Here is a 14,648-nt window from a genome sequence, read left to right as displayed (position 1 = left end):
TGGTTTTTGACGTGCTCTTGCCCCCGGTGCCCACAGCTTTCCCTCTCCGCTGGTGGCTACAAAGGGAGCCCTGAAAACAGCCTTCTGCACCCCGCCCCCGCCCGCCCCACAAAGTGAATCCGCATTCCCCCTCTTTCACTCCTGCACCTGGAACACGGGGGACTGTCCACAGGCCCAGCAGGAAACACAAACATGAGGCCGAGCCATCGGAAGCTCTGCCACACAGACTCCATCTAGCCGGCTGCACCTGGGAGCCTGGGGAAGATGTTTAATTAAACCATAGCAAACCCTGCTCGGTCTCTAAGCAACACAGCTCCCATAGCGCCAGCGTGCCCCCCGCCCCCACAGTCCTGGGTGCCAGCGTGCCCCCCACAGTCCTGGGTGAGGAGCTTCTGGCACACCTCCCTTCCCCCAGTGTGGGCAGACCAGGCCTCGAGGCACACTCATTCACTCTCCCACCCAGCGGTTCCCTGGGGCCCGGGAGCCGGGACAGAGGGCCGGCCGGGCGGCAGTGGGGCAGGAGGGAGGGCGATGGCTGAGTGACCCCCCCACGCCTGCCTCTGTGTGTGCGTCTGCATCGGTCTCTGTGGCATGAAGCCCCTCCCGCTGCATGTGGCGCTGTGACAGCAAAGGGGTGCCCCCCTCGGGCCCCCATCCCTGGGCTGGTGTCGACTCCCTCCCAAGCGCTTCTGGGAGCAAACTAAGCAACCGTTTTCCCACCATTTTCAGCCTTGGCAAGCTTGGCTGCGACGTGAAGGGGTCTGTTTTTTCTCCTCCAATCCGGCCCTGGGGCAGGGGAGGCTCTCGCTCCCCGAGGCCCCGAACCCAAACAGGAACACGGCTCAGTCCAATGACTGCCCTGCACAAGCCTGGCCTCGCCAACCCTGAAAACTGGCCACGGACCCTGCTCCTCTCCAGGCGACGGGCGGGGCCCAGGGCTCCCGCCTCAGGGCCTTCACCTCCGCTCTCCTTCGCCTCCGCAGGGCACTCCAGGACCAATCGGAGTCCCAGGCCCGGCCGGACCAAAGGGGGAGAGGGTGAGTGTTCCGTGAGCGGGGAGCCTGGCACCCTCCTCAGCCTCAGGCCATCAGCCCTGGCCCCGGGGGCCCCAGGGTCACCGCTCAGCCTGCTGCCTCCGCCCGTCCCCGTCCCTCCCGAGGAAGCGAGTGCCGTCCTCAGCCAGGGGGGCTGCTCGCGGGGTGACAACCTTAAGGAAGACATCACAGCTCTTTTCTCCTCTTCTCTTTTCCCTGCCTTCCTGTTCACCCCCTTTCCTCCCTCTTTCTCCTCCACTGCTTCTGCCTCTGGCCAGCCTGGACCCCAAGACACTGCTCCATCCTCCCAGAGGCCTTGGGGAATGGGCTCTGCTGCAGGGAGGGGGAAGGGCCCCCAGCCGCCTCCCGGGACAGAGTTCACACCAGTCACCCCAACCCTTCGCTCAGACCTTGCTTCCTGGGTGGCTGGGGGCGGGGGAGGGGGGGCGGGGGAGGAGGCCTGGCGAGGCATCCCAGGTTTAAAACAGAAAACAGCTGATGGCAGGTTGTTACGGCATCCAGAAGGGCTCACTGGCTTCTGTCTCCTGTTTCAGGGCAGCAAAGGCGACCCTGGGATAACAGGACCAACGGGAGCAGCTGGGCTTCCGGTAAGTCTCATGGGGTCAAAGGTTTTCTTCACGCACCCTGTCCACCAGACAGAGTCACAACAGAATGCCCAGAGCCCACAGCAAAAAAATCTAGAGCTCAGCAAGAATTCTCACTTCTGTGGCAGAAGAGGCAGCCAGCTGGTCGACATGCGGGAATATCCCTGCGGGGGGACTAGGTCCTCCACTGTGTGGATCATCTACTGGGATGCAGCAAACACATCAGGAGCCCCACCAGCTACAAGGCTCCATGTCCGATGCAGTGGGGGTCTCACAGATGAATGTGCCATGGCCGGCCCTGTTCTGGGGGAGGTAATTAGGGGGAGGGGGCGGCACGCAAATCAAATCCAAATCCTATCCTGCAAGAAGGAGAGGGCAGCTTTCCCAAGGGACGGCTTCATAATGGAAGCAGATTTCCCCATTGCTTTGTTTTTAAAAAGTTGATTGCCTGAGAAAACCAGAATTTTACTTCCCACCCACTTGAAGGTTGCCCATCTACCTGTTCGTGGTTCCGTGTGTGGCTGCCCAGGCGGCTTTGTTCTGGCTAAGTGTGCAGCCCCGGCCAGCCTTGGCCTATGCTCATTCCCCGCTGAGGACCTGGAGGGCAGCATGCACCTCGCAGAGAGGTCTGGGAGCTCTGCAGCCACTTTTCTAGCAAGACCCTGGCTGCGGAGCCATGCAAACACCTCCTCGACCAGGCAGTTCCCTCCCCAGACCGTGCTCGGCACACGTAGCTCCTCCCCCTGAGTGATCTTGAAGAACACAGCAGGATGTTGGCCACGGAGCAGAAAACCAGAGCCACGCTCTTGGCTTTGCCCGTAACTCATGATTTATCCCTAGGTTAAGTTCCTTGAGCCCCTTTATCCCTCTTCTGTAAAATGGGGATAATTAAATCTGTCTTGGATAAATTAGGCAATCCGAGAAGAGCTTTATGAGCCTGGGAGGAAGCCCCGCACAGCCATCCCGTGTTTTCTCGTTAATGTGTTTCCGTGTCCCTGATTTATTGCAGGGTTTACACGGACCACCCGGGGACAAAGGAAACCGGGTGAGTCTGACCCCTCACCCTTTGGCTCCGGTGACTAATGTCTTCATGATGTGGTGGAATGACCAATCGGGGATTCCTGGCCCAACATGGCAAATACAGCTTTTCCTGATAAATCGCTGTAAATTAAAAGGCTTGCTAGTGAGGGGCTTCATCTGCGGCCATGCAGGGAGCCTGGGGCCTGATCCTGAAATTGAAGCTTGTATTTTTCCGCCTGACAAGGGAGGACAGAATCCCACGGCGGCCGTCCGATTAGCATTGCCATTCCGTGATGGGGGTCACGTGCCCAGCTCTCCCTACGGTGCCCTGATAATGGGCCCCTAAATGATGTTTTTACATCCAGCGTTGCCTAGTCCTAGCAAACTCTGAAACAGGCATCCCAGGCCACTGGTGAGAGAGAAAATAAATCCCAGTTCTGAGAACTCGCAGAAAGCTATTGTAAGCAGCCAGCCCGTGCACAGCCATTATTTCTCTTGGAAAGCGTCAGCAGGACTAGGAAATGACTCACGCCTTCAGAGGCCCCCAGCTCTCCCTTTGGTTTCTGCCAACTTCACCAGGACACAGTTACCAAATGCCCACAGCATCTACAGACACGTCATGGTATGTGACACATGCCATATATATGACACATGACATGCTTGGTCCCAGAAGGGACCATTTAATTCCATCTGACCAAGAGATGACCTTTGAGTTCCTTTCTAGAATATCTCAGCCGCTGCTCATCACAGTGAGTCTTAGTGTGACCCACGCCCCCTAACAGCCGAGGGCATCTTCTAGGGCAGGGGTGGGGAACGTCTGGCCCGCAGGCTGTGTAAGGCCCCCAAAATCATTTGGTCTGGCTCTGCCAAGGCATGGGAGGTGAGCTAATTAAATGTTTATTTTTAAGCTGATGTTGTATGGCCCACAGATGATGTTATAAATATCCAAATGGCCCTTGACAGAAAGAAAGGTTCCCCACCCCTGTGTAGGTCAAAAGATCCAAGGATCTTAGAGGTAGAAGAGGAGTGAGAAGGACCCATGGAAAAACAGGCCCAGCACGATGATAAAATGCACTGAATCCCCACAGAGCTGAAGGCAGAGCAGGTGGGCTCCAGCTGAGCTTTGAATGCTGGTGATCCTGATCATGAACAGAAAGTGCCAGAATCTGTACGCTTAAGTCTAGCACTCATTCCAGCCTCTTTGACTTAGGAATGTAATTTTAGAGCACATCTATATCCCTAAATTCTCCTTTCTGGAAGCTGTTCAAAAGCAGCTCGATTTGTCCCATATGTTTTATAAACACGGGGGAGCAGGAAAAGCTGCCCGTACAAACTGTCCGTGGGAAGACCGAGTCTCGAAACCCCTGGAATAGACAGACCTTCGCCCGGAAATGTGCTGGCCTGCTAACGCAGGCTGGGAGGCCCACCTTCATTGCTGTGGCACCCAAGAATTTAGGCCACTAAAAAAATTGATCATTCCACCTCCTCGTTGGCATACTAACCTCCTTTCTAATTTATTTCTAACATGTTCTGGTTTTCGTTATTATAGTCAATTAAAACCTTTTAAACCAATTTCTTAAGACGTCTTCAGTTGGCTTGAGGCACTGAGCTATTTGAGGGCTGCAACACCAGCCCACGTGGCGACTGTGTGGTTCCAGAGGTGGGGGCAGGGCAGGCAGACGCCCTTGTCCGAGATGGAGGGGAGGTGGAGGCTGGAGGCACTGATATATAAGAACCAAGGCCACGGTATGAGGCAATAAGGCCCCAGGAATCAGTGGGGAAATATTTCTTATTCCACCTCCCCTTACTAAGATTTTACACGCTCTCCCTGTCCCGGGTATAAATTAGCAAATGTCACTTAGTCAAGTCCAGAGAGCGGTCACATTGCTTGAGCCTTCTTTTGAGTGTGGCAAAGAGCCCGTTGGCTTACTGGTTGGCGAATCAAGGAGCAGCTTATTCTCTCCCTGCAAGAGATGTGACTGTCAGGATGCCAGAATGTCCTGGAACGGTCCCCTTACACCTCACCTCCTCATTCAGACCTCCTTGTGCCACCCCCCTCTGAGGTCATTGAGGGGAAGTGTGAGGGCTTGGACACAAAGCCTCCAAAACAAAGAAAGGCCCGGGTAGAATCTGCACAGCAGCTAGGGACAGCTTTTATTCTGATGCCCAGCAGCTCAGAATTAACACTTTAGTCTAGGTAAGAAGCAGGAAGGGCTTAGATGGCAGTCTGGTTAGAAGTCTCATTGTTGCTGGAGATGCTCTAAGGCCCTTGCCCCACCAGGTGTGGAGGGTGTCTGCCTGTAGGGATGCTCCCAAACTCTGCCCCACATGCTGGGGCCCATCAGGGAGTCCCAGTGTTCCATCAGACGGTGGCCTGAGATGCAATTTTAAAGCGCTGCTCCTTCACGTCCCGCCAAAAGAGTCTCTTCCCATTCATGGAGGGAGGAAGGTCCTCGTGGTGTGGGTAAGGCTCAGAGCCCCTAACGGGCAGTTTTCTGAGGGGACATACCTTCCAGTGCAAAGAACGTTCTGTCCTTGTCACTAAGGACACCTTCTGTCCCTTCACAGCCTTGTGAATTTGGCCTAGGAGCCACTTTGAGGATGAAAAAGTCCATCAAGGATAAAAGGGGCTGTGAATTTAGCAAATTGGGCACCAGGACAATTGGGTATGAAGGTAGAACTGCCTGTAAGCCACAGCCAACTGAAAGGTCTTCGCGCATGTAGTGGGGCTACTGTCACTCTCCGAGATGCACCATCTGGGATGTATGTGCATGCACATGTGTGTGCCTTGTGTGTGTGCACGTGTGCATGTGTCTACCTGTGTCTACGTGTGTGTGTGTGTGCACGTGTGAGTGTCTCGCTTTCCCAAGCCCCCTTGCCTCCTTACTCTCTCTTTGGCCTGGGCCTGCCTCTTCCTTCCTTTACTTCCTCAATATGTATCCCCCTATATTGCGCACTACATTATAACAACCCCATCTCCGGTACCCTGTCCCTTTCACTCCCCCAGCTTCAATTTCTTTCCTCTAAAATCAGTGGTTACATCTGCATTTATTTTGTGTGAGGGACCCTCTGCAGCTGGCTTTATCTGCCTTCCCCGTTCCAGCTGGAACCCTCTCTCTGCCATGGTCTGGCTGGGAGCAGGAGGATGTAGGCAAAGCTACTGCTCTAGTGTCTCCAAAGGGCACCCAAGGTAAAGCATTCCTTGTGCCCTTAGAACAGGATGCCCCTAATGCAAGTCACCCATCCTACATGGCAGGACCAGCACAGCCCCCATCACCACAGGCCAGTCACCTGGGACCTGGAGTCCCGGCTCTGGGAAACTGCCCACATTTACCTTGGCCCCGCCCAAGGGGCGAGGGAGTCTCATCCTGAGGAAGCTCACGTGGGCTTCCTCCCACAGCAGGGGTTTGCTTGGCCACTGCACGGGGGCTGTTCACGCCACGATGTTCTCATTGGGAGCGACTCAGAGCCAATGTGATTCTGACTGGTAGGCAGCACACGTGCCCTCATAAACCCGTATCATTTTCTAAGTAAACATTTGCATTGTATTTTTATTTTTTTAAATATATTTTATTGATTTTTTACAGAGAGGAAGGGAGAGAGATAGAGAGCTAGAAATATCGATGAAAGAGAAACATCGACCAGCTGCCTCTTGCACACCCCCTACTGGGGACGTGCCCGCAACAATGTACATGCCCTAGCTTGGAATCAAACCTGGCACCTTTCAGTCCACAGACCAACGCTCTACCACTGAGCCAAACCGGCTTCGGCAAACATTTGCATTTTAGAAAACTCACTCAGAACAACACACTGGCAATCACAGGGAAACCTCGGGAATCAAGAGATTTAAGGAATTTCCAAAGATCCTGGAAAACATCAAAAACATTCTTATCTTCTGGCTCCCTCCAACAAACCCCTACCCTTCCACTACAGGAGCACAGTAGACACACGGGGCCATGCCTTATACTAACCAACGAGAAACAGTAATTGTCGTTGTCATCAGACAAAGCAACTACCATTTACTGAGCATGTACCATGTGCCAGTATTAAGCACTTCACATACACAAGGGTCTCCAGTACAGTTTCGAGGCAGGTGTTATTATCCACACTTTACAGGTGAAGCAACTGAGGCTCAGAGAGGTTAGGTAACTTCCCAAGATCACACAGCTGATCACAGGCAGAGCCTGTGTTGGCGGTGAGCTTTTGCTCTGACCAATGTGCCTCCTTCCTTCGAGGCCTGGGGCCCTGAGCCACACTGTGGAAGCCTTGGACCATCGCAGGGGACAGGCGTTCCCAGGAAGGCTCCCGGAGGCACACCTGGCCTTGCAACCTGCGAAAATCCAAACTCTAATTCATTGCAAAGAATCCCCCACGGCCCTTCTTTAAACAGAGAGTCACTGTGGCACATGCAAAATGGGGTTCACCTGAGAAAGACAATGCTCACTGGAGCTTTTCAGACGCAAGGGAATTCCTTGAACCGACTTGTCTGTGTACATATATCTGCCTATGGCTGCAGACCAGGATGGACAAGAGACACAGAATGGAAGGACCCAGCTGAGAACCAGGGGCCACCCATGAGACCTGGACACACCTGTACATATGAGCACAGGCTCACACATGCACACATGTGCACAAACATGTACATGTACACATTCATGCATGCTGTGTTCACATACACACACACACATACACACACGGCACCAGAGCTCTAAAAAAAATTACCTTGCTTCCTAATAGAATATCAAAGGGGTGAAAACCAATTGGGGCAAAAGTGGTCAAGCCAAAATCTTTCAAAAATGGACCCTCCAGTAGAAGGAAGTGAGTCCCCCTGTTTACACTCTGGGCTCAGAATTAGCAAAGCTTCCCACCAGTATCTTCCATCTGCGTTTCTCCCCCCACCTCCACCTCCACCTCTGAGCCCTCCTGCTCCCAGGGCTCCCTCACCTCTCCTGCCTCCCCCCTCCCCCCCCCCCCCCCCCCCGGTCCTTAGAGGGGTGGCAGTGAGTGCTGACCCCAAATCCTATTGGGGAGACCATCCTGATTGAGAGCAGCTATTTCCCCCTCTTTATTTTTTTCTATGTCTATCTCTAACCTTAACACATGAATGATCCTAACGTTTTGATGTTGTTTTTTTCTCTCGGACTAAACTATTATTTGCAGGGGGAGAGGGGGAAGAAAGGCTCTAGAGGGCCTAAAGGGGATAAGGGAGACCAAGGAGCGCCTGGATTAGATGCCCCCTGTCCGTTGGTATGTCTTTGTTTATCACTTGCCTTGTTCTGGTTTCTCCCGAGAGGTGTGCAAGCTGGAGACGAAGAAGGCAAACGCTCTCCGATGAGAGCCGAATGCCTGCACTGATGCTACCAATCTCCCTGTGCCTGTGGCCCGTGGAATGCTTGCCTGCCGTCGGCGTGGCCTTAAAGCCACAGCTGCAAGTCATTCTGGCTAAATCCCTCTCCTTTGAAGCTGCAGAACGATTGATGTGTGGATGTGGAGAGACCCGAGGAGAGGGGTTTGGGGAAAGGCCTCAGTGCTTAGCTCCAGGGTGGCTGTGGCAGCCAGCGCAGCATTTGTGAGCCAGGCGTTTGCCTTCTTTGTTTCGTGGCCACCTGCGCAGCCAGCGGTTCATGCTGGTGGAATCCTCACCCGATCAGGATGCAGGACCCCCAGGTTGGCGTCTCCTGGGGGCACCCTGTGCCCCCACTAGGCAAAACAAGGCCAGAAAAGTGGCTTTTAATGCACAGACTCCCAGAGCCCACCAGCTACCCAGCTAAAAGCTGCAGATCAGCATCAGGAAGCAAGCTCCCTCAGAAAGCCCTTCCAACGGGCCAGTAAGAAATGCCTCATGGCTCATGGGCCGGCCTCTTGGGTGTCTTTGCAGCCCGTTTGAAGGTTCCAAAACCTCTGACGTGTGGACAGGGAAATTCATCTGCATCCACTGTCAAGGGAGAGGGGGCTGCTGGCCATGCGCCAAAGCTAAACTCCTGGAGGCCAAAGGGAGAGTGAAGGTTGCAAGTAGGAGACGCACATCAGCTGTGGAAGTCCTGCATCCCGGGCCGGGTGCGATGCGGCCTCTCGGCTCCACCATCGGAGCTGGCCAGCCTTGACCTGAATAATCATCGTGGTTGGTTTTGTGAACAGGGACACCGAGGTTTTAAAGGAGAGAAAGGGGAGCCGGGGTTACCAGGGCTGGACGGACTGGATGCCCCGTGCCCATTGGTATGGCATCACCCTTCCTTACCTGCATGGCCACTTTGGGCTTCCCCACGTGTGTGGTTCATGCCTGCGTTCCTCCCCACCACCCTCCATGCATCCAGTCTCCACTGCCCGCCTCTCCTCTCTGTAGACACCAAGGGTCACCGGCCTCAGCTGCACCCGCTCTTGCATGCAAAGCTTGCCTGGATGCTTTCTTGGTCTCATCCTGCAGCTGCCTCATCAGCACGTGTCCTTAGTGTGGGCCATCCCTGCCCACCAAGCCAGCGTGGGCTGTGCCTGATCCTCCTCCCACAACTGCTTCTAGGCAAATCTGCTCCCAGAGAGAACACCAGGACAGTGGGTTCTTGGGGCAGGCTCGTAGGAAAGGGGACTTCTCTTCCTTTGCACCCCTCCATTAGTTCAACAGGCATGGCTGAGCGCCTGGCACAACGTGTGAGACAGAGGTCCGAGTCCGTCCACAGCCTCCCTCTGCCAGCATCTCACGATTCGGCGGGGCAGGGGGAGACACACTTATAAACACGGGGCACACTGAGAAGGAGGTGTCCTGGCCATTGTATTGGCTGCCCTGATGACTGCCATGGAGTGGGGAGGGGGTCAAAGGTCAGGATTTTAGACCCTAAAGCAGGGGTGTCGAACTCAATCAGAGAAGGGGCCAAAATCTAAAATCCAGCCTAAATCACGGGCCGAATGGTTTACTGAACAGTCATAAACTGTCATTGTGATGGAAACGCAGTGGAGTGCAGTGATGACAGCGTGGTGCGGGCCACATTGCAAGGCCTGGCGGGACGGATTTGGCCCGAGGGCCTTGTGTTTGACACATGTGCCCTAAAGGGTTCGTCCTTTTTGCTTAAGTCCCCAAAGACCCTCTCAGAATTTCCCTTTCTTTCATCTGAGCTGGTTCATCAGTGAACCGTCTGGAAGAGTGAGAAAAGGTTGAGAGTGTAGTTAAGGAAGAGAAGAGGTGTAGGGGCGGGGCATGTCCTGGACTAGGGCAGCAGTTCTGCTTCCAGCAAGCCCAGTCCCTCCCTAGGCGGGACCTAGAGAGCCATAGCATCTTTCCCGTTTCCTGCCAAGGAAACAGATCAATCAAAGCTTCCGGTTCTCCTCCGCTCACACCCCACCCCCCTGCCGAGGTAGGAGGCCCACACTCCGCCTGGGGTCACACAGGAATTATCTTGGAGCAGCAGAAGAAAATTAATTTTAAAATATGATGTGTGACCTGAAAGATGACCATAGCGCCCCTTCAAGGAGCTTTTAAGGCCACCAACAAAGGTGAACAGTACAAGCACACACAGCAGCATGCCACCTGTCCCCTCTTCTCAAACCCTTGCTTGGCCCTCACTTCCCACTGGCCTGGTCTGTTGCAACCCGAGCATGCGGCATGCCTGGGCACCTTTCTCAGCTGTGGAATGTCTGTCCCTCTGATCAGCCAGGTCTCTACCACATCCTCCCACATCTGAGCTCCTGGAGTTCCGCCAGCCACAGCCTGGCCTTCCTGCTCCCCTCACACTTTGCCCTTCTCCTCACCTGCCCCACCCTCTGTCCCCCACCCCCGCCACCATCCATGTGCCGATGGGATGCCACTGTGGCCAGCGGAGGCTCCTCTCCCTTCCAGAGTCCGTGTGCAGCGGCACTCTGTGGCGGGCTGGGGAAGGGGCATGAGGTCGTCATGAACCCTGGAATGCACCACCTCCCACTGCAGACCCTCCCACACCCAGAGGGGACAAATGAAGGTCATGTTTACTTGACCCTTAATGCAAAGTAGCATAATCTCCAATAACTTTCCATGTTGAGGTGTCATGTGTATTAATCTTGCTGTGGAAGTGCACCTAACTCCCCTCCACTTCTCGTTGCTGTCCCCTGCATGGTGTTATTATGGGTGTGGGGGCAGGGGGGCGCTATTGGTCATGGGTTTTAGTACAAGATAACTAGACTTTAGGCCTCCATGCCGGCTGGCCACCTGCTGAATGGAAGGTGAGATGTTTAGGTATGGGTGGATGAAATGGGTCTGGGGCCCAGGGGGCTCTCACGCAACCTCCCTGGGGCTGACCCCTGGCTCTAGGCCCCTGAATCTCGGTGTCCATCTCTTCCTCTGCCCTGGAGCCTGGAATTCTAGCATCTGGGCTTCACTTCTAGTACACGAGGACTGAGAACCCGATCTTTGCCCTGGTCCAGCCTCCACTCCCACCTTGTCTCTCAGGGATCCCTAGATTCCCCCGGGGTGGCCAGAGAGGCGCAGGGCCCCAGAGATGGGACACCCCAAGGCTGCTGGTAAAGTGAACAACAGTGCACAGTCCTCCCCATCCGGCCACTGCATCTTCACTGCACTGAAGGCCCCTCAGAGCCATGCCCCTTTGTGCCCCTCCTCCTTATTATGAGATGGGAACTACCTACATCTCTTCCTGCCACTGCTGAGAAAGAGAAAAGAATAAGAGAATGGGAGGAAGGGTGGCTGGGGCAGGGGAGCCTTGGCAGTCATGTCCTGCAGCCCTGCCTTCCCCAGGCTTCACGGAGGAAGAAGCAGGCTGCCCGGTGCTGAGGGACCCGGCCCTGAGCACGCAGCTCTCCGGGCAGCCAGAGCAGAGAGCAGGAGGTTCTTCCCATGGCTCTCAGGTCGCCTCTGCTCACCGACCCTCTGGCTAGAACAGCCCCTCTTGGGCTCACACTGTAACTTCATGTGACCTGAGCCCATGGGAGCACAGATGGACTTGCTTCCTGCCTCCTCCAAGGCCCTGGCCGGGAGGAAAGAGGAATAGAAAAGAAATAGACAAGAGCAGGCAGGGGCCGGGTCCCGGCCAGCTACCACAGTGTGTGGTCCTGTGGCCCCGTCCTGCCTGCTCGATGGGCCGTCTGGAGAGTCTGAGCTGTGTGCTTCCTTCCTCACCGCAGGGCGAAGATGGCTTACCAGTCCAGGGCTGCTGGAACAAGGTGAGTCTTCCCAGTGGCTCGCTGGGCCTCGGGCACAGGTGTCCTCGGGGCGCTGTCTCCACAGCGCGATAGGCACGCACCATTTCCATCCGGGGCCTTCCTGCAGGAGAGGCAGTAGACGTGGGTCGGTAAAGGGCCGGTCCCAAAGGCAGGGTGCCCATTAGACATCCCACGCGCTGCGCACACTTGGAGAACATTCAAACATGCTTCTTACGGCACCAGCAAACCCCACGTATGGAGTTTCCATGCAGCCACGCAGACGACATCGGTGTGCTTTGTGTGGTTAGTGTATACAGTACCTTTTCTCCAAGGAGCTCTAGGCCTTGTTTTAAAATTAGTTGTCATTAGCTATCCTCCTAGTGTTCATCTGAGGTCATTTGAGCCACACGATGACATTTATCCAGATGTAAGAAATCTGAATGTCTTAAACTATAAAACCACATGGCTTCTATCCCTCACGGACAGCCTGGCCGGCTCACCACTAGGCCCTTCCCTTGCATGTATGTGTCAGAGCTTCACGCTTCCACACATGAGACCTGCAGCCCAGGATTCCTAACACGGAGCTGTCATCAAAGCCATCTGACCTCAAAGGGCTGTGCCCTGGCACACAACCATCTCACTCAGCCACAGCCGGACCCGGGCCATCGGTTTACTAATCCAGAAACCTAGCGCGGTCCCCGGCAAAGATGACACTGCCATGCTGTCCCTCCACAGCCGGCCTCTACCTTGCCCCCCATCAAAGACTTTTCCTCGTCACAGGGCTGGAACCCCCAGCCTGTCCCAGAGTGTGTGCTTAGCTAGCCCGGTCCTGTCCCCGTGGCAGCAGGGTCATAGGACAATGAGCTAAATATGCTCCTCTTTACTGAATGCCCAAATCTCATTCGTTCGTGGGATTGGGTAAAAGTAGTGAAACCAAGACCCTAGGCCCATGGTGAAGCATCTACTCGCCCAGGTACCTAAACACCCTCACCGGGGAGAGAAAGTTCAGCACCCCAGGCCGATGCCTCCCCAAGAATCTGTCCCTCCAGCTGTGCTTCATCATCTGGCGAGTTCCCCCAGACCCGCGGTTGGCAAACTGCGGCTCGAGAGCCACATGCTCTTTGGCCCCTTGAGTGTGGTTCTTCCACAAAATACCACACCCTAGGCAGTCTATTTGAAGAAGTGGCATTAAAAGAAGTTTAAGTTTAAAAAATGTGGCTCTCAAAAGAAATTTCAGTGGTCGTACTGTTGATATTTGGCTCTGTCGACTAATGAGTTTGCCAACCACTGCCCTAGACCTAGTTATAGCTCCACAGAAGCAGGTAAGAGGTGTGTTGAATGAGATCCCTTGCCCCCTCAGAGTAGGATTTTGTCCTTCAAGGTTGGTGCTGATGGTTGGGGACTAGAGATGGATGCACTTTGCAGGGGATGAACAGCCACTCTCTAGAGCAGTGGTTCTCAACCTTTCTAATGCTCCACCTGACCCACAGGTTGAGAACCGCTAGCAGCGTTGCCTAAGACCATCGGAAAACACAGATATTTACATTACGATTTATAACAGGAGCAAAATTATAGTTATGAAGTAGCAACAAAAATAATTTTATGGTTGGGGGTCACCAGAACAATGCGACATTAGAAAGGTTGAGAACCACTGCTCTAGAGCTATCGTGTCTTGGAAGAGCAGCTAGAGAGTCTCCTGGCTGTTGGTTCCTAACCTGACTTCAGTCTGGAATGGTCAGGAATTCAACTGCCCAGCCTCCAGAGGCAGCATAGACAGAAAGTGCCCTCTAGTGGCCAGGAAGGGGAGGGACTGGAAGGTGAAAGCAGTTTCCCACCCTCAGGGGGCAGACTGTCAGAACCAGGGTTTTCCAACCCCAGTTGCCCATCCAGAACGCCCATCCCACCCAGGACAAGCTCACTCTCCTTTCACACAAGCGGGATAGACACCCAGAGGCCCCTGGCACTAACTGTATGCTGTTTTGTGTTTGTTTTTGTTTTGCAGTGATGCCTCTAACCCGGGATTGGCCTGTGTGTGTGTGTGTACATAGAATATTTATTTTTATACAGTTTTTACTTTTGGAAAGTGCCCGAAGTATGATGCATCTTTTACAGATTATTAAGAAAAAAAAGTAAAAACCTGCCTATTTTGTACAGAAAATACCATCCTCTCCTCTTTTGTTTACAAGATGTTTTGTATACGTCTGTGACTCTAATACACTTCCTGTTTCTGAGATGGTCCCATGTTTGCATGATGTTTGTGCACACTTATTAAGTATGGGAACGTAATAAATTATTGTGTTCTGCTGCCAAAGGGAGCCAGCCAGCACGAAGGTGCTGGCTCGCCCACGTGTGAACCCACAAAAACATGAAGGTCCGTGGTGTTTGCCAAACCAGGTGTGTCTAGTCTCTTTTAAACTCGTACGGATTTTCGTTATTAAAAAAAAAAAAAAAAAAAAAAAAAAGAACAAAGAAACATAGCAGTTCATGATCCTGATTAGTCATTAGACTAAAGACCTTATTTCTTGTGAAAGCAGAAGGTCCCAGAAGCAGGGACACTCTCAGACCTGTCATGTTTTGAGGTGTCAAGTCCGACAGGAGGGAGGGGACTCTGTTCAGCGATGTCTTCTGTAACATGTTCCCCATTCGTGACAGTGTCATCTGAGCACTTAGGGTTCTGTTGTGATGAATGCACCCCCTCACTCCCCCACAGCCCCCAGGGTACTTACCAAGAGCTCTTTGCTCCTTTTGTTTGTTGGTAGTGTTCTGTTTTTCTTCCTTTGCGCTGGGCCCTAGCATCAGCCATTGCTGGCGGTGGCCATGAGTTGATACAGATCTGCAAGGTCCACCCACAACTAGCAGTTGGAAGGTG

General features: G+C 53.8%; 1 protein-coding gene across 13 annotated transcripts in view; it reads left to right on the top strand.

Moving 5' to 3' along the window:
* Positions 1-14,013, top strand: part of COL13A1 (collagen type XIII alpha 1 chain) — a 142,447-nt gene extending 128,434 nt beyond the window's left edge. For 11 of the 13 annotated variants that reach the window (XM_045581784.1, XM_045581791.1, XM_045581785.1 and 8 more), the window contains 6 exons: positions 984-1,037; positions 1,589-1,642; positions 2,649-2,684; positions 7,820-7,906; positions 11,762-11,800; positions 13,782-14,013. In XM_045581784.1, coding sequence (XP_045437740.1) covers positions 984-1,037; positions 1,589-1,642; positions 2,649-2,684; positions 7,820-7,906; positions 11,762-11,800; positions 13,782-13,784 — 273 coding nt within the window. In that variant the 3' untranslated portion in view covers positions 13,785-14,013. Of the gene's footprint in view, positions 1-983; positions 1,038-1,588; positions 1,643-2,648; positions 2,685-7,819; positions 7,907-8,797; positions 8,876-11,761; positions 11,801-13,781 lie in introns of all 13 variants that reach the window. The other 2 variants (XM_045581783.1, XM_045581790.1) reach the window with 2 other exon arrangements.
* The last annotated feature ends 635 nt before the right edge of the window (positions 14,014-14,648 follow it).

The sequence above is a fragment of the Pipistrellus kuhlii genome, unplaced genomic scaffold (genome assembly GCF_014108245.1).
Source record: "Pipistrellus kuhlii isolate mPipKuh1 unplaced genomic scaffold, mPipKuh1.p scaffold_m20_p_15, whole genome shotgun sequence".
In the NCBI taxonomy this organism is placed as follows: domain Eukaryota; kingdom Metazoa; phylum Chordata; class Mammalia; order Chiroptera; family Vespertilionidae; genus Pipistrellus; species Pipistrellus kuhlii.
This window is presented reverse-complemented; position numbering and strand designations above follow the sequence as displayed.